Source organism: Zalophus californianus, chromosome 8 (genome assembly GCF_009762305.2).
Source record: "Zalophus californianus isolate mZalCal1 chromosome 8, mZalCal1.pri.v2, whole genome shotgun sequence".
In the NCBI taxonomy this organism is placed as follows: domain Eukaryota; kingdom Metazoa; phylum Chordata; class Mammalia; order Carnivora; family Otariidae; genus Zalophus; species Zalophus californianus.
Window position 1 is genome coordinate 27,223,350 of NC_045602.1, and position 21,074 is coordinate 27,244,423.

At 42.7% G+C, this 21,074-nt stretch overlaps 1 protein-coding gene and 1 long non-coding RNA gene across 7 annotated transcripts in view; one reads left to right on the forward strand and one right to left on the reverse strand.

The window, feature by feature from the left end:
- Positions 1-21,074, forward strand: part of LTBP1 (latent transforming growth factor beta binding protein 1) — a 388,182-nt gene that overhangs the window by 39,054 nt on the left and 328,054 nt on the right. For all 6 annotated transcript variants that reach the window (XM_027621433.2, XM_027621430.2, XM_027621432.2 and 3 more), the window contains exon 3: positions 5,199-5,496. In XM_027621433.2, the coding sequence (XP_027477234.2) occupies positions 5,199-5,496 (298 nt within the window). The remainder of the gene's footprint in view (positions 1-5,198; positions 5,497-21,074) is intronic.
- Positions 7,264-20,529, reverse strand: LOC113937315. Its single transcript, XR_003524595.1, has 3 exons — positions 20,330-20,529; positions 20,070-20,182; positions 7,264-7,368 (listed from the first exon to the last, which is right to left on the reverse strand). It is a non-coding gene; the product is annotated as an uncharacterized LOC113937315 (long non-coding RNA).

Below are 21,074 nucleotides of genomic sequence, written 5' to 3' on the forward strand. Positions count from 1 at the left end.
ATTTAATTTTTTAACATGGGGAATTCCATATACGGATTTGCTGACATTAAAGCCATCCTGTATTTCCGGAATTCTGCCCGCTTTTCTGTTTTTGAAATACTGATATTTTATTTAGGTATTTTGTATCTGTATTCTTAACTGGTTTGTGTGTTAGTTTTCTTTCAGGTACTGTTCTTGCCTGATTTTGACATTGAGGTCTTGCTATCCTCTTTTTTTTTTTTTAATTTAAATTTTAGTTAAACTACAGTGCAGTATTGGTTTCTGGAGTATAATTCAGTGACTCATCACTTAAATACAGCACCCAGTGCTCCTCACAGCAGGTGTCCTCTTTAATACCCAGCACCCATCCAGCCCACACCCCACCCATCTCCCTTGCTGTCCTCTTTAAAGAAGTTTAATTCTGGAGACTGATGAACGTCCTGACTCCGGTGGGGGCAGGACTGGTAATTTGCACCATACAGGTCCTGGCCTGCTGGTGACCTGCCCTATGGCTGTGTGGCTTAGGATCAGGTGAAGGCTCAGGGGATAGTCTGTAGATCTCCAAACTATCTCTGTGTACACGTACCTCACAGAAGCTCCTTTTTCTATCTATTGCATCTGAACTTCTTAGGCTAATTCCCTTAACATGCTTTTCCAGTGGAAGCTTAGTAACTTATCACAGCTCCTACCAGTGCATTGTGATGTTCTTTCTGTTAGTCCTCAACCAGCTTGTTTCGGAGCGTCATATCCCTTCAGAGTTCTTCTGGAACACATTGGGTCTGGGCTTCTGAAATGGTTTCTTTAACATCATATTGTTTGTTTATTTATATTTATTTATTTTTAAGGTTTTGAGAGAGAGTGCGAGCCTGTGCACACAAGTGGTGGGGGGGAAGGGGCAGAGAGAGAGGGAGCAGGAGAAGCAGGCTCGCTGCTGAGCACGGAGCCCAACATGGGACTTGATCCCAGGACCCTGAAAATCATGACCTGAGCTGAAGGCAGATGCTTGACTGAGCCACCCAGGTGCCCCTAACAGCATATTGTTTAAATGCTGCTGCAGATCTTACACATTAGCAGAGTATATTTTAATACTAGTTTTTGTTTAAAAACATCTTTGAAGGATTGGAGATTTGATCAAAGATGCAACATGCAAATGGAAGTCTGGAGGTGTAGACGTTATGATGTAATGGATTAGGAGCCTACTGATTATATTCCCTTTACAGATGTTCTCAAATCCCAGCATCCTTGGGAAAGGAGTGGCTCTGCTTTCACACCAGCTAGTTGACCAGGATAAAGTTAAAGCTGCCGTCCTAGGCTAAAGAAAGTTCTGCATGAGCCAATTAACTGACCTCACAGTTGATAATGTAGTTTGGGAATTGAGAGAACTTGAGAGCTAATGAACAATGTGTGGCAGGACATGGGGACTGTGATAGGAATGGTGAGAGGAGTTGGGAGTTTGGGTGATGAGCAGATCGTGGTAGGGGCGGGCGGGCATTTGGGAAGGACTTCATAGAGCAGGAGGAGGTTTCACACGAGCAAGAGCCCGATGGGCCTGTGTTTCAGGACAGGGCACCGTGTGCAGAGACAAGGAGTGGAGGGCTTCTGCAGAGATGGGCCAGGGGCAGTGAGGGTGGAAAGGGGGTTGGGGCAGGTGTAGAGGGTCTTAAATATATCTCATGGGCAGCTAACATGTGCTGAAAGCTTTTGAGTGAAGGAGAAAAAATCAAAGAGCTGCATTTTACGAAACCCAGTCTGTCAGCAAGTCTGGATTAGGATTTGGTTCGAGTTTGGCTGCACATTGCAATCACCTGGAGACTTTAAAAAAACAAAAAGCAAAAACCAGAACTGATGTCTGAGCACCTCCCGCCCCCAAGATTCTGATTCAGAGCCCGCTGTTAGCCTTGGGTTTTGAGAGTTTTTAAAAGCTCCCCAGGTGATTCTAATGTGCTGCAAAGCCTGAGAACGGAGGCCCAGCCCCCTGATAAGATCTTGATGTAGTGTTTACGCATTGTGTTGAGCCACTTCTGGCTGGGCAAATGCAGAATCAACTGGTGGAAAAGTATTTTTAAAGTGCTTCTGTAACATTTATTTATAATATTCCACATACTTCAATGCCTCGGTTAGAATAACTGTTTTCTCATAAGTGCCTACAAATTTTTGCATTGGAAGTAGATGGTGACAAATAGACTTTTGGAAGGGACCCATAATCATCCTGGGAATTTGGTCACATGGAAAGTTTTTAAATTTTTTTTGCATTAAAAATAAAAGGGCAACAACATAAAACAAACACATTTATCACAGCAAGAATTAAAAAAAATAAATGCAACTGTAGTGTGAAAACACCAAATTTGCCATTATAAAAATACAAATCCTAATGTATGGAATTGTTGAATCGCTGTATTGTACACCTGAAGCTAATATAACACTGTATGTTAATGACAGTGGAATTAGGAAAAAAAAATCCTCAAAAATGTGCTGCTGGAAGAGTGCCAGTTTCCAAACATTGTATGTCTGTGGTTTTCAAACTTGAGGATGCATCTGACTCATCTAGAGGGAGGTCAAACTGCTGGACTGCAGTTCCAGATTTAGCAGGCCTCGGACGGCCCGAGAACGTGCATTTCTAAAGTGCTTCCACGTGCTGCTGCCGCTGGTCCAGGCACCACGCTTTGGGAAGAACCACGACTGCGTGAGGTCCCAGTTTCCAAGGAAAAATGGCCTGACAAAATGTGGTTGCAGGACATGAGTTTTGCTTTTCTTTTCATGCAGGGTGAGGGGCTTATCTTGGCAATTAGGGACTGTAACCCACTCACCTCCTCCCCTCACCCCCTGCCCCAGGTCAAGCCAGCCCCCCTACCCCCATCTGCGTGTTCCAGGGAGCTGCTGCCAGAGCCTTCCTGGGGTAGGTGGACGAGACCATTGTCTAGTCATTCTCCTTACTCTTTCAACATTTACTGCAAAAGGGTCATAGTGTATCCAGTCATACTACTATATAACATATTCTTTCTCTTACAGTAAAAATTTTTTGTAAGTTTGTTTAAAATTCTTTCCCTGCCTCTCACACTCTACCAAATATGAAGAGTTAAAAAAATCTCTACCCTTTTACACTTCCAGTCCGTCCATGTTCTCCTAAAGGTAGGTTCTTGTGTGTTCTCAGTGGTGTTTTGGGAAGGTTTCATGACTGGCCCCTATCTAGGTAATAAGCTACTCTGTGCAGCCTTCCTGGTATATTAGGGGACGTTTGCAGTACACCTTGGGAGGGAGGAGAAGCGGAAATCATTCTCAGATGTTAAAATGAGACATGTTTCTAATTGAAAGCATGAAGAGAATGTATACATGAAAGTGCCTGGGGGGTGATCTCTGGCACAGGCTCAGCTTTGAAAGCCCAGTCCTGCTCTCCCTTGTGGCCACTTCTGTTCTCGCTGGGTGGAGCCCATTTCCATTCCTGTGACATTCCATAAATAACCATGGCCTGGTAGGGACCCAGTGATCATCAGTTGGCCAAGAAAATGCTGATAAATTAGAATCCCGAACCCTGGAAGTGCATAATTTTGGGCTTTGAATTCTAGAAGCCTAATTTGGTAAGAGCTCTTGGAGACCATTTTAGAAAAAGCAGTTACTGCCCTCCTCCTGCCCCCGAACATGTACAGGTGCAGAGGCCAAGGTTAAATAACTTACCCCAAGGTCACCAAAGGAGTTGGCTGCATTTCTCTTTGCTTTTTAAGAATTCTTTCCCACTTTTGGAAAAGTTGTCAGCCTAGTATTCTGACACTTGATGGTCATTTCTTATCATTATTTGCTATAACTAATAGGAATCATATTGTAGGAAGATGGGAAAAGTATCTTTTCTCTTTTATAGAAGAACAGGAGGTCGAAGAGCTTTTAGGTCTTGGTCATTTGTCTCGTCCATAACTGAGCCTGCTCTGGTTCATATCCCTCATCTATTTTGTAAATGTTTGTGGACTGAATCTGACATTGAATTTAATGGGAGATGTAGTAGTGTGATCTGCCCGAGGACCAAGAGTTGAAGTCAAAAGTGGACCGATAAAATCATTTGGCGTAAATCTATGCCATTTGGACAAAGAAGAAACTGAAGGAATCCTGTCCGTTGGACTTTAACATCAACCTAACTAAATTTAAGTCAGTAACTTCTAAACTCCTCTAGTGCCTTGCCTATGATGAAATCCACTTACCTTACCCATGGCCCATAGTCCTGCCAATTTGAAAACTCTTGACTGCAGGTGTGGTGATTCAGAGTATATGCGTCCTATCAAAAAGGAGATAAAGAGCTCGTTTCTTTTTCGTTGCCTTTCATTGTAACATGAGGAATGGTATACAGGGCACTGGCTTTTAAAAACAAAAGTATAAAAGTATATGTTGGATCCTTCTCAATCCGGGCATCCTTCTGTCCTTAAAAAAGTGGGTTGGACTCCATTTCTCAAACAGTCACTCCGAGGTCAAAAAGCTTATGCCAGATGAAGTCTGTTGCACTTTTTGGAGTTTGAGATGGGACTTGGGCTTTTTTTGCCGAGTCTTATTTGGATACCTAAAATTTAAACTTGAGCTACAGGGCACAGTTTAAAAAAAGAAGGGCAAAGCATTTTCTTAAGCTTTTCCTTCGTTTCTGATGCATTTCTGAGAGGCACTCTAATAAAGTGGTTAAGAATGATGATGTTGCAGCCAGTTCACTTGGATTCAGTTCCCAGCTCTTCTATTTACTCATAATCGTGTGACCTTTGGCAAGTTACATAACCCCTGTGTCTGTTTCTTCATCAGTAAAATAGGCAAAATAAAACATCGACTCACAGCGGTTGCTGGGGGATTAAATTGTTGATACCTCATTAGAGCAGTGCCTGGCACATAAGAAGCCATTAATAAATATTAGCTATCATCATCGTCTTTTCCATCATGTTTTTTTTAGATTATTTTTTAGAGACAGTGAGTGGTGGTGGGGGAGGGGCAGAGGGAGACAGAGAGAGAGAGAGAGAACCTTAAGCAGGCTCCACATGGGGCTTGGGCTCCTGGCCCTGAGATCATGACCTGAGCCAGAACCAAGAGTTGGATGCTTAATTGACCGAGCCACCCAGGTGCCCCTCCGTCGTGTTTTTAAATACAGTTTTATTTTTGGAGGGGAGAATCCTGGGGCTAATGTGAAGGCTTTGGAAGAATTTGTGATGTCTATAATGCTTTTCTTCAAACTCATGTCTTCTGTCATCTTTCTGCAGCAAGCTGCGTTCCACCGTGCCAGAATGGCGGGATGTGTCTCCGGCCTCAACTGTGTGTGTGTAAACCGGGGACCAAGGGCAAGGCCTGTGAGACCACAGCTGCCCAGGACACCTCGTCACCAGGCTTTGGAGGGCAGAGTTCTGGGGCTGCTTCCTCCTGGGTCCCTCCTGAGCAAGCAGCAAAGCACACTTCATTGAAGAAGGCAGACAGTCTACCACGAGTCAGTCCCATGGCCCAGATGACCTTGACCCTCAAGCCGAAGCCTTCAGTAGGACTCTCCCAGCAGATTCATTCTCAGTGAGTGTTTTCAATTTGCTTCCACTCAGGAGCACCTTAATTATTGTCCTGGATGCCCTGTTTTCAATCACTGCTTTTCCTGCACAATTTGCTAAAATCACTTGGATAATGATGTCTTTTCTTTCCTTAAAGTTTTACATGTTATGCTTACACATCAAGTCTCTTAAACGTATTTGGTATGTGTGTTTAGCCTCTGCGGGGAAGACTGACCATAAACGTAAACCGAAGCATTAGAGAGGACTAGGGGAGTCAAGGTGGGACGGGGACAAGAAAGATAGTTGCGGTGCAGTCGTGAGTTAAAAAATTCTTTTTTGGGGGTGGGGGGAAGTGTCTAGAGTTTTTGAAATAATTGAAGGGAAACAGTGAGGGAAATTTGCGAAGATACATGGAAATGGCAGGAACTCTGCTCTGTACAGAGAAGGTATTCAAGTGAGCGGGAGCCCTGGGAAAGAGCATTTCTCAACCTCGGTAGCAGGTTAAGTGTCTCTTCTATTAACACCGTGTTTTCCTCCCAGTTGCCACCCAGGTCCATTTTTGGTGAATGAGCCTGTGTTCTATTTATGGCAACGTGGTTTTTTCTTAGCATTTGGAAGTAAGTGCCATTCTGAACACAATGAGGACTCCTGGATAAGACTGCTTATCCCTGCCCTCCTCTGAGTGGCCCGAGGAGCACCTCCTTGCCGCCCAGCGTCCTTACGCACAATGCTTCCTTTTAATTAGCTACTCGACATGTATAACAAGATGCAGAAGGTACTGCATTTCTCACTTGTCATTTGTCTAGGAATGTAAAATGCAGGAAGTTCTCCAGTTGAAAATGGGCTTGACCCAGCGGTTCATTTGTAAGTCCCTTGCTGGGAGTTTGGAATACTTTCCCCCGCTAGAGACAGCTTCCACATGGTGATTAGTACCTAGGCAGCCCACAGAAGTTATTTAATCTGCTAGTATAGATGAAATTACCCTAATTTATACTTCCCCTTTGAGCAGGCCACCTACTGTCCCTGCTGAGTGGGGTCCTCATACTTTTTCTTCTCTCTTCTTATTCCCTCCTCACTGCTCTTCATTCTGTTTTTCTTTCATTTTTTTCTCTCATTTCTTCTTATCCTTCAGTTCTACCACGGTAAACAGATTTGGGGGGCTAGTTTGAAATCTAACCACTTTGCTGGCATTTCCCTTGGAGAACACATCCTGCAGCCTGCAACAAGAAGGATTGGTGGTTCCAGCGAATCCGTGGTCATGGCTTACTGCCTATCAGGGACTCTTTTCAAGTGCTTTGTGTGTATTCCTAATTTACAACTCACAGTGACCCCAGAAGGTGGGTACAATGATTAACCCCCTTTCACAGGTAGGGAAACTGAGGGTACAGAGTGGTTATGTAATTGGTCAAGGTCATACACTTAATAAGTGAATAATATTAACACGTTAGGCTTTAAGTAGAGGCAGGTAAGATTCAGCATCCGTGCCCTGAAGTAGAGGATGGCAACTTTTTCTGTAAAGGGCCAGGTCATAAATATTTTCAGCTTTGTGGGACATATGGTTTCTGTTGTAGCTTCTCAACTCTGCCGTTTAACACAAAGGCAGCCATAGATGATGCATAAACGGACATGTGTGACTGATCCAATAAAACTTTATTGACGGACACTGAAATTTGAATTTCGTATAAATTTCATGTGTTACCCAATATTCTTCTTTTGTTCCCCCCAACCATTAAAAAAATGTAAGAATATAAGAATTCTTATGATTTGCTGACCCTTTCTCTAAAAGATAGTGGTGCTTTTTTGGGCCAGAACGTGAATGTAACTGTGTGTCCTTGAAATGATACAAAGCTTTGGCGATATCCTAGCTAGACATCTCTCTTCCAGCATTGTTCTGGATCTGAAAAACAAAGAACAATTCCGTGCTGAACCGTGCCTTGGCAATCGAGAGTCAGGTTACTGTGCATTGCGATTATTTTTTTCTTGCATTACTACTTACATAAACTGTGAAGTAATTTACAAGCGATCTCGTTCATCTTGAATATCACCATCTACTGTTACAATTTGACCCTCTGTGATGTGTATATATAGATTGTTAGTAAGAACCATATGTCAGAAGTCAGATAAAGGAGCAACTTTTTCTTTTTTTGGTAGCAGCAGTATAATTTAGACAAGAATGTTGTGAGTCAAAGAGGTGGCTAAGGTTTCAGCTCTAACATGGCTTTGGAAAAATAAGTCAGTAGATACATTTGCTTCAAAGGCTTCATCTGCTGAATGAAGACCCTTTTAACCATGCCATTGTTACAGGGCCTGTGTATGTGGGTGTGCCTCCCGTGTGGTTTTGGGTAAGGAGATGAGATAGCCTGAGGCACTAACAATTCTGACAATTTCTTTCCTTTTTTTTTTAATATTTATTTGGGGGAGAGAGAGAGAACAGGGGGAGAGGGAGAAGCAGACTCCCTTTTGAGTGGGGAGCCCGACGTGGGGCTCGATCCCAGGACCTTGGGATCATGACCTGAGCCGAAGGCAGATGCTTAACCATCTGAAGCACCCAGGCGCCCCAGTTCTGACAATTTCTTAATAAACTTTTATATGTTAATACATCATACTAAGATGTACAAGATCCATTTCTGCTCTTAAGGAGGTTTTGAAATGATCTATGAGCTGTAACTTGCAAGAGATGCAAAGGCAGGGTGCAGTTGGCCCACAGATGATTTTAGGTAATGACCTAATCACCTGAAATCCTATTTAATCAAACCACCAAAGAACACAGATGATAGGACCATTTTTGGCTACTTTTGGGATATTTAACAATTCTTAAGTTACCTTTTTTTTTTTTAAAGTTGCCTCCTTTAGGGGGTTTCAAGGTTTTGTTTTATCTACTGAAGGAGGAGATTGATGAAGCCCCCTTAAGGTGCTTGTAGACATAAAGATAGCTAAAATATCAAAATGTGTATTTAGTGTTATACTCATCATGTGGCATACGAAGCCCTTCAGTCTTGATCATTTATTACCCAAGCTGTTATTGAACACATTCTGTGTCCCACGCATGCACCATTATAGGGGTGCAGGGTACAGAATGAATGAATACACAAAATGTCTGCCTTCCCGGAGCTTATGGTCTGCAAAGTGGGAGACAATTGAAAGTGGCATAATTAAAACATTATGATAAGTGCTGTGATGAAAATTGTAGTGAGGGGCCGGGAGTGCTGTGTGGGTGCAGGGTTGGAAGGCTTGAGGGCTCTGGTGGTCTTAAGCAGGCTGTCAGGGAAGACCCAACTGAGAAGGTGACATTTAAGCAAAGGCCTGAAGGAAGTGAGAGCATGAACCCTGAAGACAGGTGTGTGCATGGCATGTTTGCAGGAACAGTGATTTTAGTAAAACTGTAATGTTAAAACTACACGTTTTACGTAGGTGAGCCATAGATGAATTGGTTTTACCTTTGGCCAGATTGGTTTTAGACAGCTTGATTTAGGACCAGATACCGAGTTCTTTAGGAAATCAAAGGAAGGAGCAATTGTTTCCAGATTTTGGAGTGTTGGGAAAGTGGGGGTCCAGGGATGGCTCTAGAGAAGGTGAGTTGAAAAAATGGTGAGATTTGGACACAAAGAACTGGATAAGAAGGGCATTTCCAGGAATGGCAATGATGTGATGTCAGAAATCATGGTGTATTAGTTACCCACTGCTGTGTAACAGATCACCCCAGAACTCTGCAGCCTCAAACAATAAACATTTATTGTCTGACAGTCTCTGTAGGCAAGGAACCCAGGAGGTGCTTAGCTGGGGGTTGTGGCTCAGTGTCTGTCATGAGGTTGCAGTGTGCAGGGGTGGCTCGACCAGGGCTGGCGTTCACTCACTCCCATGGCTGTTAGTTAGCAGGAGGCTTCACTTCCTCTCAACGTGGAGCTCTCTGCAGAACTGCCTGAGAGTCCTCACAGCATGGCCACTGGCTTCCTCCAAGGCCAGTGATCCCCCCACTGGAGAGAGCAAGGAGAAAGCCACAGAGCCTTTGTGGTCTTCAGTCTTGAAAATATACACCTTCACTTCCACCACATTCTCATTAGAAGTGGGTCCCTAAGTCGAGTGCATCCCCAAAGGAGTGAAATTAAGCTGCTCTGCTTGAAGGGACAAATATCAAAGAATTTTTGGACATATTTAAAAAACCACATTTAGGATATGATTTGATTGGAACTTGATATAGATGCAGACTAGTGGTAATAAAAGGTTTTAAGGATTGGTTTAAAAAACAAGTTTAACCCTTAAAATTTTAACAAAACAATTCCAAAAAGATACAACAAAGCAAAATGGAAAAGAAGAAAGGAGTACAGAAGGAAACTATAGTTTAAAAGAGGCTTAAGAAACATGCTAACTAATCACAATGTTTGGACTATGTCCATCCTGATTCAAAAAAAAATTGTAAATAAAAGAAAAAGATGATGATGTATAGGTGAATCATGAAAATGCTGACATTGATCGGAAATTTAAGGATAGAAAAGAATGATTGTTGATTTGAGGGTCTGTGATGAAGACGTTATAGTTGTGTAAGGAGAATGATATTAAAGTATTTGCAGATGAAGTCATACACTGTCTGAGCTTTGATTGAAATTATTCAGTGGGTTGAGGTGTAGAGGTAACACGATTGGCCATGAAGAGATAATTACTGAAGCTGGGTGATGGGTCTGTGAGGTTTCTCACAGAACTCTATTTTTTATGTTTTCTGTAATGAAGAGTAACAACAGCAATAGAACAAATCAAAAGGAAATTTCAAGTGGGAGGAAGGCTGTGATTTTTTTTTTTTTCTGCCTTGGAAAATTAATCTGGCTGTAGTATCTGCAGTGGATTAGCCTGAGAGGTCACTGGAGGCTGGTTCTGTGACAGGTGTAGAGGAAGGACATGAACTCAGGAGTGCCTATAAATGAAAAAACCTTGGCATGTCATGAAATATGGGAGGCAAAGGTAAAGAGCATCAGGTATGATCCAAGCTTGGGACTGCGGGAGGAAGGGGGGATGTGGAGGTCTTCTCATCCTGCTGTTTTTGAAAGTTTCTTTGGTAATATCATGGATCTCCAAGGTCTTTGAAGTGGTTGATACTTGGTGAATGGATGGTCTCTGACAGAGCTTTATGGATGAATAGCCAGGATCATTCTCTGTTCCCTGTCAGGCACTAAAAGCAAGTGGGTATCAGTGGTTCATGTCTAGACACTTGGTCAGGTACTGGTTTGGAAAGACCCTGGCCAGGGCATCCTGGTGGTAGTCACTGCTGTAGATGGTAGTTTCATTCATGCTTTTCATGGAAGTTGTTCATTATTATGGTGTTCCTTTTCCCAATTTTGGCTGGCCCACATCACAGCTACTCCGTGAGCTAAAAAAAGACCAAATGTTGCCTCCTCATCCTGTATGCAAATTTTGGCAGCCACTTCTGATTCTTTGAACTTCTTCTTGACTTTATAATACGGAAGTCCTTAGAAAATTCCATATTAACACTTCAGGTTACTCTCAGATTGTATCCTGTAGATGTTCTCTGTATGGAGCTGTCAACGTATTTGTTGACGAATTGCCACTGTTAGGTCACAGGTGCATCTCCAGCATCTTTCTTTCATCCTCTGTGTAAAAAGGTGTTAATGCTTCTAAGTTATGGCTGGGAGATTCCACAAAGGAGCAAAATTCAAAACTGTTCAGCTTTCCAGAACTTTTTCGTCACCTGTCAGTGTAATTATTCACATATATATTGAAGTGCCCCATGAAAGTTTATCGTTAGTCCCCAGCATTGCTCACTGAGACTGTTTGGACTTGGGTAAAATGTCTTTTTTTTTTTTTTTTAAGGTTTTATTTATTTATTTGACAGAGACACAGCAAGAGAGGGAACACAAGCAGGGGGAGTGGGAGAGGGAGAAGCAGGCTTCCCGCCGAGCAGGGAGCCCGATGCGGGGCTCGATCCCAGGACCCTGGGATCATGACCTGAGCCGAAGGCAGACGCTTAACGACTGAGCCACCCAGGCGCCCCCAAAATGTCTGTCTTTATCCATGTTAATCATGATGGATGTTATAGGCACTGACCATGGAACCACAAGGGGGGGTCATGAGGACCATTCTTTAGCTGCTGATGTCTTTGGTCATTAGAGAGGGTTGGTACAAATGACCACTACTTTGCCAAATGGAAGCTGTTATCTGTACGGTGTAAGGAGGAAGCACTTCCGAGGGAGACACTGTACCCAGTCCCCTCTCTTGGAGCTTGAGAAGGAAGTCTGGTTTTACTCAGGGTATGGATGTCAAATCTGTCTAGGGAGCCCACGTGTGTTCCATCTTTTCCCTTCCCTAGTGATGGCTATTTTCATCATCTTATGGTGTCCTGATGTTAGAGAGGATGGTGGTTCGTTTCCCTGGAAAAATCCTGTCCTGTCTCCATCCAGGGGAGGGGGACTGCATTTATCTGATGGCGTTAACTCTCCCTCTTTTTCCTTCTCTTCTTCCCAGGGATGTGGTGAAGAGAAAGGAAGCAAACGAGCAAATGTTCTTTTAAAAGACAGGAGTAATTCAAATGCATTCTATATTTATCAAGTGAGCTCATAGTATGCCAGATATTTTCTAAATATAGGCAAGGCCCTTTAGAATCCACATTGAGATGATGGGTTCCACTTTCAAAGTTCTTGAGAACTGAATACTTTGCGTTTACCATGGGTCAGTGGATGGGAGGCAGCGCTGAGTGATGTCTGGGCTGTGGAGAAGACAGTGCCACATTGTCCTTTATCTCTGCCCTGTTCTTACCTTCCTGGCACCATGGTTGTGAGTCTTAAAAAACAAAAAACAAAAAACAACCCAAACCCAAAAACGATATGCTGTGATATCTACAAAAGTGGGGGGCTTTTAGTGTAATGTTCTTTCCAGTACTTCCTCCTAATTAACAGCAACAACAACAACAACAATGAAATGTAAGCTCATTCCCTTTATTTGGACTTTCTCATACTACCCTGAAGCAGGGGGGAGCCTTCATTATAAAACTACACCAACAGTTAAAACTTTGGGGAGAAGTTTTAAGCGTTTTGTAGCATAATTATTGAGATTGGGATCTTAACCTGAACTTCTGAAAGAAGTCAAGGAAATGGTCAATACTAGAATGGGCAGTTTCCTCAAATGATCTCTCAGCCTGGGGGGGGTACCTTGCTCAGTATTGATCCTCACCCCCCCACTCTGCTGATCATCCCACAGGGCTCCCTTCTGTGCTTCCTCTACTCCCCATTATCATAACACTTACTACACAGTCTTTCATCTCTTTATTACCATAGGTACACAGAAGGGCTACAATAAATGTTTAATACATTTTTTGAGTTTTTTCTAGAGGAAAAAAAATAAGGTCTAAATCCTTGAGTTTTGTCTCATGAATACCTACCTGTATTGCAAGGAATTAACCTTTTCCTCTTGGAATAATGCTGTTTGCCTTTGTAAAGCCCTGAACGTTTTGCAGAGTACTTTGCATTCCTGGTGTATCTGATCTACCTAACATGTCTATGCAGTGAGGGTCTTGATCCTACTTTCTGATGTGGGAAAAAAGGCACAGTGGCAGAAAGTTGACGAAAAGAAACTCAATCCAAGGATTTTAGAGTACATTTTGTGACACCGTAGGGATGGGGTGAGAACTCATAATTTGAATCAGTGATTGCTTTTATAATTTTATATGCATATTTTAAACTTAAAAAATTGAAGTTTAATTGAAATTACTTACATAGAGTCCACAAATCAGAAGTGCCTTAAGCCTAGCGATTATCCCAAAGCGATAACACACTCCTGTAAGTACCATACACATCACAGAGTAGAAAATTGCCAGCACCTCATAAGCCCCCTTGTTCCTAGATCTACCCTCTCCCTCCTTGCCAAAGGGAGCTGTTGTCTTGACTTCTAACACCAGAAATTCAGTTTTTCAACAGCATATCTATCAACGAATCATATAATGCACATTTTTTCACTCCTTGTTATGTCTGAGATTCATCTATGTGGTTGTGCGTGGCTGGAGTTCCCACGTACAGAGCCAGAGACTATTTCATCGTGTGGATATACCACAATCTATTATTTATTCCGCTCTTGATGGGTGTTTGGAATTTTTCTAGTTTTTGGTTCTTAGGAATAATGCTGTGGAGGTAGGCATGTGTGGGAATTCCAGAAGAAGACCTTTGTGAGTTCATCAGAAAACCACTCCCAACGGGATATAGCAAGGCCAAGGTTTGAGGACTTCATGATCCATTGTATAAAGTGTGATCATATTAGTATCATCTGTTGGTCAGCACTGTTTTGTTTGTCAGCACTTAGGGAAAATGGTGGGTGAGATGGTGTTTGAGGAACTGGAAGCAGGGAGCCTTTTTTTCCTGAGTGGGACTTGGCAGGAAGAGTAGACTGTGGGATGGGGGTGGAGGCGGCAGGGGAAGGGGATGGGAGGGCACTTGTGCATTGCCCTGTCTGCACCCCGCTGAGTCCCACGAGGAAAGCTTGGCCAGGAGTAGTTTTGAGATAGGACCAGCAGCTGACTGGGTTTAAGTTCTGATGAAAGGTACATAAGGATTTGGAAACTCAAAGTGTGTAATTAAAAAGTGCAAGTGCTCGGATAGAGTTTGCTCTCCAGTTTCCTCGCTAGAAATCAAGATGATGTTTTGATGTTGTGTACTAACAATGTAGCTAATATTTACTGAGTGTTTATGCTGTCCCACTTCTCTTTGATCTGCCTCTTCCTTCTTCCACTTTTAAGGACACTTGTAATTATACTGGGCTCATTTGGATAATTCAGGATAACTTTCCCCATCTCAGGGTCAGCTGATTAGCAGCCTCAATTTTATTTGCAACTTTAATTTCCCTTTGCCAGGTACCCTAACATATTCACAGGTTTTGGCTGTGGACATCTTTGAGGGGCTTGGTAAAATTATTTGGGCAATAATGTTAAAGCCATTATTCTGATTTCCAGAGTGTTTTCTCAAGGACCCAGTCTTGTTTTTGTGATCTTCCCTGGTACTCAAGAGTGAGCCATAATCATAAGGGATAGTAAATCATCATCAAAGCACCCTTCAGTTAATAGCATAGCCAGACCTTATGACTCTGATAAAAGTTAGATTTAAGCACTTCACATAGATTTAAGGCCTAAATGTGGCCGCCACTGTTGTCTGAAGTCTTGGGACCAGCGCCCTCAGGCATTTGTGGTGGCTGGAAGAGGGGAAAACCAAAAGCCTAGAGCTGTCCAGGCAGCGGGAGGGGCCCTAGTTCTCCTTACGCCCTTAGCCTCATGAAGCTTGGGATTGAAAAGTCAACACCACTCATAAACAAGTACTTTTTGACATGCAGCAGCCCCAAGCACTAGACAAGTGGGTTGCGGGCTCTGATTGTAGCCATCTTGGGGGAAGTTTAGGAAGGGACGGGCAGACATGGAGAGGAGTGGGGAAACAGGCTAGGAATGCCCCTTCCTTCCACAGTTTGATAGGGGGGCCCTTAAGCCTGATAATGTATTTCCTGTATGATTATTCTGTGTTGAAATAAATTTGTGCGCTGGAAATGAATTAGTTGTTCGAGGACTTGCTGCAAACTGATGATGGAGCTGCGGTGGAAGCACACACGAATCCACTGATGAGCAGCTGGGACAGAATGCAACATGGTGGACACAGGGGACCCGTGAGCCTTAGCCCTGGCCTGCATGGCTGGTCCCAAACCGGAGAATACTTTTTCGAACCTGACTTTGGCTGTTGTGTAGATTACAGTAAACATTCTTCTTTACATTTGGGTAGGTCTGGCATTCCATAGATACTGCCCGTGAATCCTTCCAGTGTGCCCCCAGCATTGCACTACCTCCTCTTTCCTTGTTTTCCTTGGCTTAACAGTTTGTTTATGTTCCAGCAATGTGTAGACTAAATTTTAAGACTAAACTTTTATAGCTATTCTCTGCCCCAGCGTTGCCTGGGATCAGAATAAAGAACCTGTAAGATGTGAGTCCTATGTGAGGGAGGTGATGAGTACAAGTCACATTATAATAAGCATAAACAGGAAATAAAAAACCAAGTTAATTTGTGTAGTAAACATGCTTAGTTAGTATGTTTTCACCGTGGTTCTCAAAGTGAAGTATAGTTTTGACCTTTTTGTCTGTTTCTTGAATGTGTTAGAGATGACCTAGCGGAAAGAGCTGATCCTATGGTCCCAGAGGCAGGAACTTCTAAGTGGAAAGAGCGTCTCCTTAAACACTGTGGAGAAAAGAAACCCTAGATTTCACTAATCCAGGAAAAAATGACTGTCATTTTTCAGGGCTGCTATTTCTGGACAAGATGTTTGTGTGTTTATGCAGGATAGCAGAAGGAACTGCGAAGACTAGATGAAATTAAATCGTGGATTGGAGAATGTTCCTATCACCCACTAGGGTTAGGTGGGATTTTATCAAGTATGAAGTCTGGTCCACAACTGGAGGGATCTTTTCAAAATATAAGTCTCGTCTTGCCCTGCTCTACATAAGAGCCGTCAGTGGCTTCTCAGTGCTCTGAGGATAAAGATGAGTTCTCCCCTCCCGGGACATCAGACTCCCTGGTCTCTCCTTGTACCCTATCCCCTGGTTGTCGTAATGCGCAGGCACTGGCCTGTCATCATGTCCCAGGCAGCTCCTTAACCCTGTCCAGCGCCTTCCTGACCCTTTGTCTGTCTGCCGTCTGCCCCCTCCCTCGCCCGTGCTCCTCTTCCCTGCTAACACCTGCTCTTGTTACTGATTTCCGTTTTCTCAGGGAAGCATTCCCTGAGACCTCTGTTATTCCCTCAAAGATGCTCTCGTGACACCATTTCCCCATTCCCTCCCTTCATAGCATTCATTTCAATTTGTGTGATTTACTCTTCTTGGCACAATGCTTCCTCGGTGAATGGACACAGGTAAGTGATGCTGTCCTTGCTCTGAATCCAGAGGTCTGACCATGCAGGAATGCAAATAGTAATCCATTGGCTAAGCTGCCTCAGTTTCCTCAAAGTAATCCGAAGAGCCCTGTTTAATTGAGTCACTGATGAGAGGAGGCAAAATTTGACTCTGTCATCCCCCACCCCATTCTGGGGCAGCAGTTTGGCCCTGACATCGCATCCTTACGGTGGTGCTTCTAGGTGACTCTAGGACCCACTTGCTGTGTATCTCTGACCATTACAAGGATTTTTCTTTGGTCAGACTCTGTTTAGTTCTCTGGATCTTCTCCTCTTGACCTTTGCAACGTCAGGTCTTCTTGCTCCTTGCACTTCCTCAAACGCCAGTGACCACTGAGAGGCACGTTAGCAAGCAGAAAAGTGACCACTAAGCTCAGGCAGCCAGTCTGAAATAGACACTGAAAATCCATTTTATGAGCTTGACTTTCCTAGTCCTCATGAGTATTTAATGAAATATTAATTGATTTGTACCTTGATGGAAGATTGGGCTCAGTTCTCAAAAGCAAATAGGGAGGGACAGGCAAATTTAATTATTTTTATTTAGAGTTATTTTTTCACTTACAGCGAAATCATTCTTCCCTTAGACTTCATATGGTTCCAGAGTTACATGATTCATGGAGTTAGCTCTCACCGAAATGCAAAGAAGTATTTTATCAATATCAGTGTCTTTGAAAAGAATTAATCCTGGTTTTTTGTCCCTTTTGAGAGTTATTTGAGTGTAATGGGAAATGGAACAAGAATGTATTAGGTACAATCATTTTTCCATCTTCCAACATCTTCATCCAGCACAGATCATAAAATTTTATAACTTAAAAGGATGAATGTCTTGCCCAGAGTCACATGGGTGGGTAGTAACAGAGCTGGGACTTGAACCTGACCTCTTCTTAGTCTACATTCTCCTTGCTGTTTTTTATATGCCCTTGTCTGACTCTTTGCTGTCAAAATTATGAAAAAAATTTGCACAGTATTTTTGTAGCCCCAAACCTAAAAAAGATAGAGGAATGGTGAAAAATTTGAGTTGTTAAGTGAATTTTCAAGTAAAACACTGTTGTTTGACAAAAAGTGGCTTATTTTCAAAACGATCAAGGTTCGCTTACCAAAATGTGTCCTGTCTCAAGGAGAAAATGTGACAGTTACTTCTTTATTCTAAGTTACCAATGTAGAAGATGTTTTCAGATCCTTAAAAAGTAATTGGACTGTCTGCCACAGATACAGAACTTACTTTTTAAAAATTCTCATCTTACGGCTTTCTTTTTTTTTTTTTAAGATTTTATTTATTCACATTAGGGATCGAACACGAGCAGGGGGAGGAGCAGAGGGAGAGGGACAAGCAGACTCCGTGCTGAGCGGGCTCGGGGAGTCCCACGTGGGCACGATCCCTCGACCCTGGGATCATGACCTGAGCTGAAATCAAGAGTCAGATGCTTAACCAACTGAGCCACCCAGGCGCCCCTCATCTTAGGGCTTTCTTGACATAGGCATCACTTTTATTGCTTGTGAAGTGCACTGCCTTTATTCTTTGCCGGATGTTGGTGTTTTGCCAAGTGCTGGTATTTGGAGATTTGATGGACAGAGTCTAAAGTGAGACATCATTCTTCTTTAATTTGTTCAAAGCCTCTTTATGCAGCAGCTAATCCTTCTTAATTATATTTCTAGGAAGGATGTTCTTAACTCCAGCAGGAAGACGACATAGACATTTTGAGATGATTAGGATGCACTTCACTCTGAGAAAAGGAATTTGAAAGGAAATGCTTTCTGTTTCCCCTGCCTCACTCAGGGAGTACAACCACCATTAACCTTCTAGGCCCTCTACAAAACTCTTTCTGTTCCTCTTCCCTTGCTGTAGCTCTTCCTTATCTCCTGGCTGAACGAAACTATTTTGAAGGAGAAAAAAAGAATTCCTAAAAAACCCATTTCTACGAATGAGGCAAGTATTTCACAACGTAATTGCTTGCATGTCTTGAAAGGTGACTTGTGAATGTAAATAGTTGGAGAATTTAGTGTCTTAGAAATACACATAAGGGAGGGCGCCTGGGTAGCTCAGATGGTTAGGCGTCTGCCTTCGGCTCAGGTCATGATCCCAGGGTCCTGGGATCGAGTCCCGCATCGGGCTCCCTGCTCCTTGGGAGCCTGCTTCTCCCTCTGTTTCTCTCTCTCTCTCTCCCCCCCCTCTTTCATGAATAAATAACATCTTTAAAAATATATATATATGTAAGGTTGAAACACTTTGCAATCTCCTTGATTTGATTTCTTTGTTGCCGCGTTGCTTTGTATTAATTTAAATAGTGATTTTTATGTGAAAATAAATAGGTTGTATTAGATCATTTCAGATCCTTGATAATTTGAACAGAGTACGTGTGGTCACTGTCAAATAAGACGTTGATAAATTAAATGAATTACAGTCTGTAAAGCATTAGTGGTTTTGAATATTCCTATGGAATGTGATTTTATCACATTGCTCACAGATAAAATTCAGTTTGCTTTTCTTATTTTTTTTATTGAGGTTGAACAGTTTCCAAATGTTTATTAGCCCTTTGTATTTTTATATGAATAATCTATTAACATTCTTTATCCCATATAAATTTCTATTTACATAGAATTTCTATGTAATTTCTATAATTTCTTTTTTATTTGTAAGAGCTTTTTTCATATTAAAGATCTCTTTGTGAAACATTTTTTTTTAAAGATTTTATTAGCAAAAAAAACAACAAAAACACACACACACACAAAAAGATTTTATTAGCGTGTGACTGAGCATGAGTAGGGGGAGGGGCAGAGGGAGAAGCAGACTCCCTGCTGAGCAGGGAGCCAGAAGCAGAAGCAGGGCTCAATCCCTGAGCCGAAGATGGACGCCTAACTGATTAAGCCACCCAGACGCCCCCCATTTTGTGAAACATTTCAAGAACTCTCAAAGTGGGGAGGGGCCCTTGTATGCAAAGAATGTTATTAGTACCTACTGAATTTTTTATCCCCTAATTTGGAAGAAACTTCTTAAGTTGAATTTTTGAAAATTCCCACTCACCTGGGAGGACAGGAATACAATCAATGACTCGGGTAATGTATTTCAAAATTCTTCAGTCCTATGAGAGGCTTGGTGGTTGACCCAGACATAAATCTTCAGGTACTATTGAACCATCTTAATTGTCTAAGCTTGAATAGTTCTTAAGTGTATTTCTTTTCTTTCTTTCTTTTTTTTTTTTTTAAGATTTTATTTATTTGACAGACAGAGAGCACAAGGAGGGGGAGCGGTGGGCGGAGGGAGAAGCAGGTTCCCCGCTGAGCAGGGAGCCGGATGCGGGGCTCGATCCTGCGACACCAGGATCATGACCTGAGCCGAAGGCAGTCGCTTAACCAGCTGAGCCACCCAGGCGCCCGTTCTTAATGTATTTCTAACCCAGTTGCCTTATCCCAGGTTCACCACAATGAATACAGAAGCTCTGTTCTCCCCACCTCTGCAATACAAAAATCAGTTTTCTATAATTGTTTAATTTAGTCTTTCAACAAAGAGTGCCAGCCATATGCCAAGGCATTCCAGTTGGAGGATCAGGCTAACATGCTTAGAAAGATAGTTAATAATATGGAATAATATCTTATTGACTGACTTATTAGGTAGTACCTGTTACAGATTCTAGTGGAGAATAAGAAGGGGGCCATCAGTAAGGACTGGAATAAAGGAAGACTTACCAGAATCTGGAGGACTTGGAAAGTGAGGCCGGCCTTTACATACAGGACATGACAGGATGGAAGATACGGTCGGATTGAGTCTCTGATTTCCATAGGACGGGTGGGAGATTGATCTATTTTGGGGGAATTGAAGAGCGGTAGGAAGTGAAATTGAGTGGGTAGATCCAGATTATGGAAGGCCTTGACCGTTGGGGAGAGTGCCTTTGAGGGGGGCTGTGAGAGACGGGGAGATGACCCTGAAGAAGAAGAAGATTTATTACCTGAGGGGAGCCAGGTCAGGCTGGTTCTGTGGCAATGTGAGGAGGGCCCAGGAGATTGATGCGTAGGTGAGAGAAATGTTCCTGAGGGAGCCAGCCTTGTAGCCCACCTCCCTCTCACAGTGACCACTGGAGAGGAAATCTAATTTTCTTTAAAAATAGAAGGGATGCAGACTAGCAGTCCAGAAAACACTTCCTTTGGATGCAGGCTAAGGAGTTAGGTATAGTCTGACGTTTATCTCTCTCTAGATATGTTAAGTCAAAGAATCTGTCATCTTAGCCACTTTAGGAATGGAAGATGGGGGGGTTGTCTTTGAAAGCTTTCTTTTTTCTTCTTCCACTCTGTCCCTGGATTCAAGTTCATGGACCTGTAATGAGAAGCAGATTCTATTTCCGTCTGTGTTGATCAAACTAACACTCTTCAAAATGCGTTTGGTGACCATCATGCTCTGTAGAAAAGTCTTTTTTCTTTTTCAGATGTTATCAGACTCCAGTTTTCTACCTTTACCTTTGTTGGCCCTTCAGCTTTTGCCATGGCGTGTTTTCTTTGCCCCTTCCAACATAAATCCCTGTGCCTCTGCTCTGTGGTTTTCATGTTATTCTAGGAGTGCTCAGCTCACTGATATTCCTCTTCCAGTAGGTGATTGAACTCCCACATTGTTTATGATGTCATTACTGAGCTGAAAGTGAGACTTGGATACTTGGGCACATGTGTACACACAGGTGTCTAACAACCTGCATGACGATC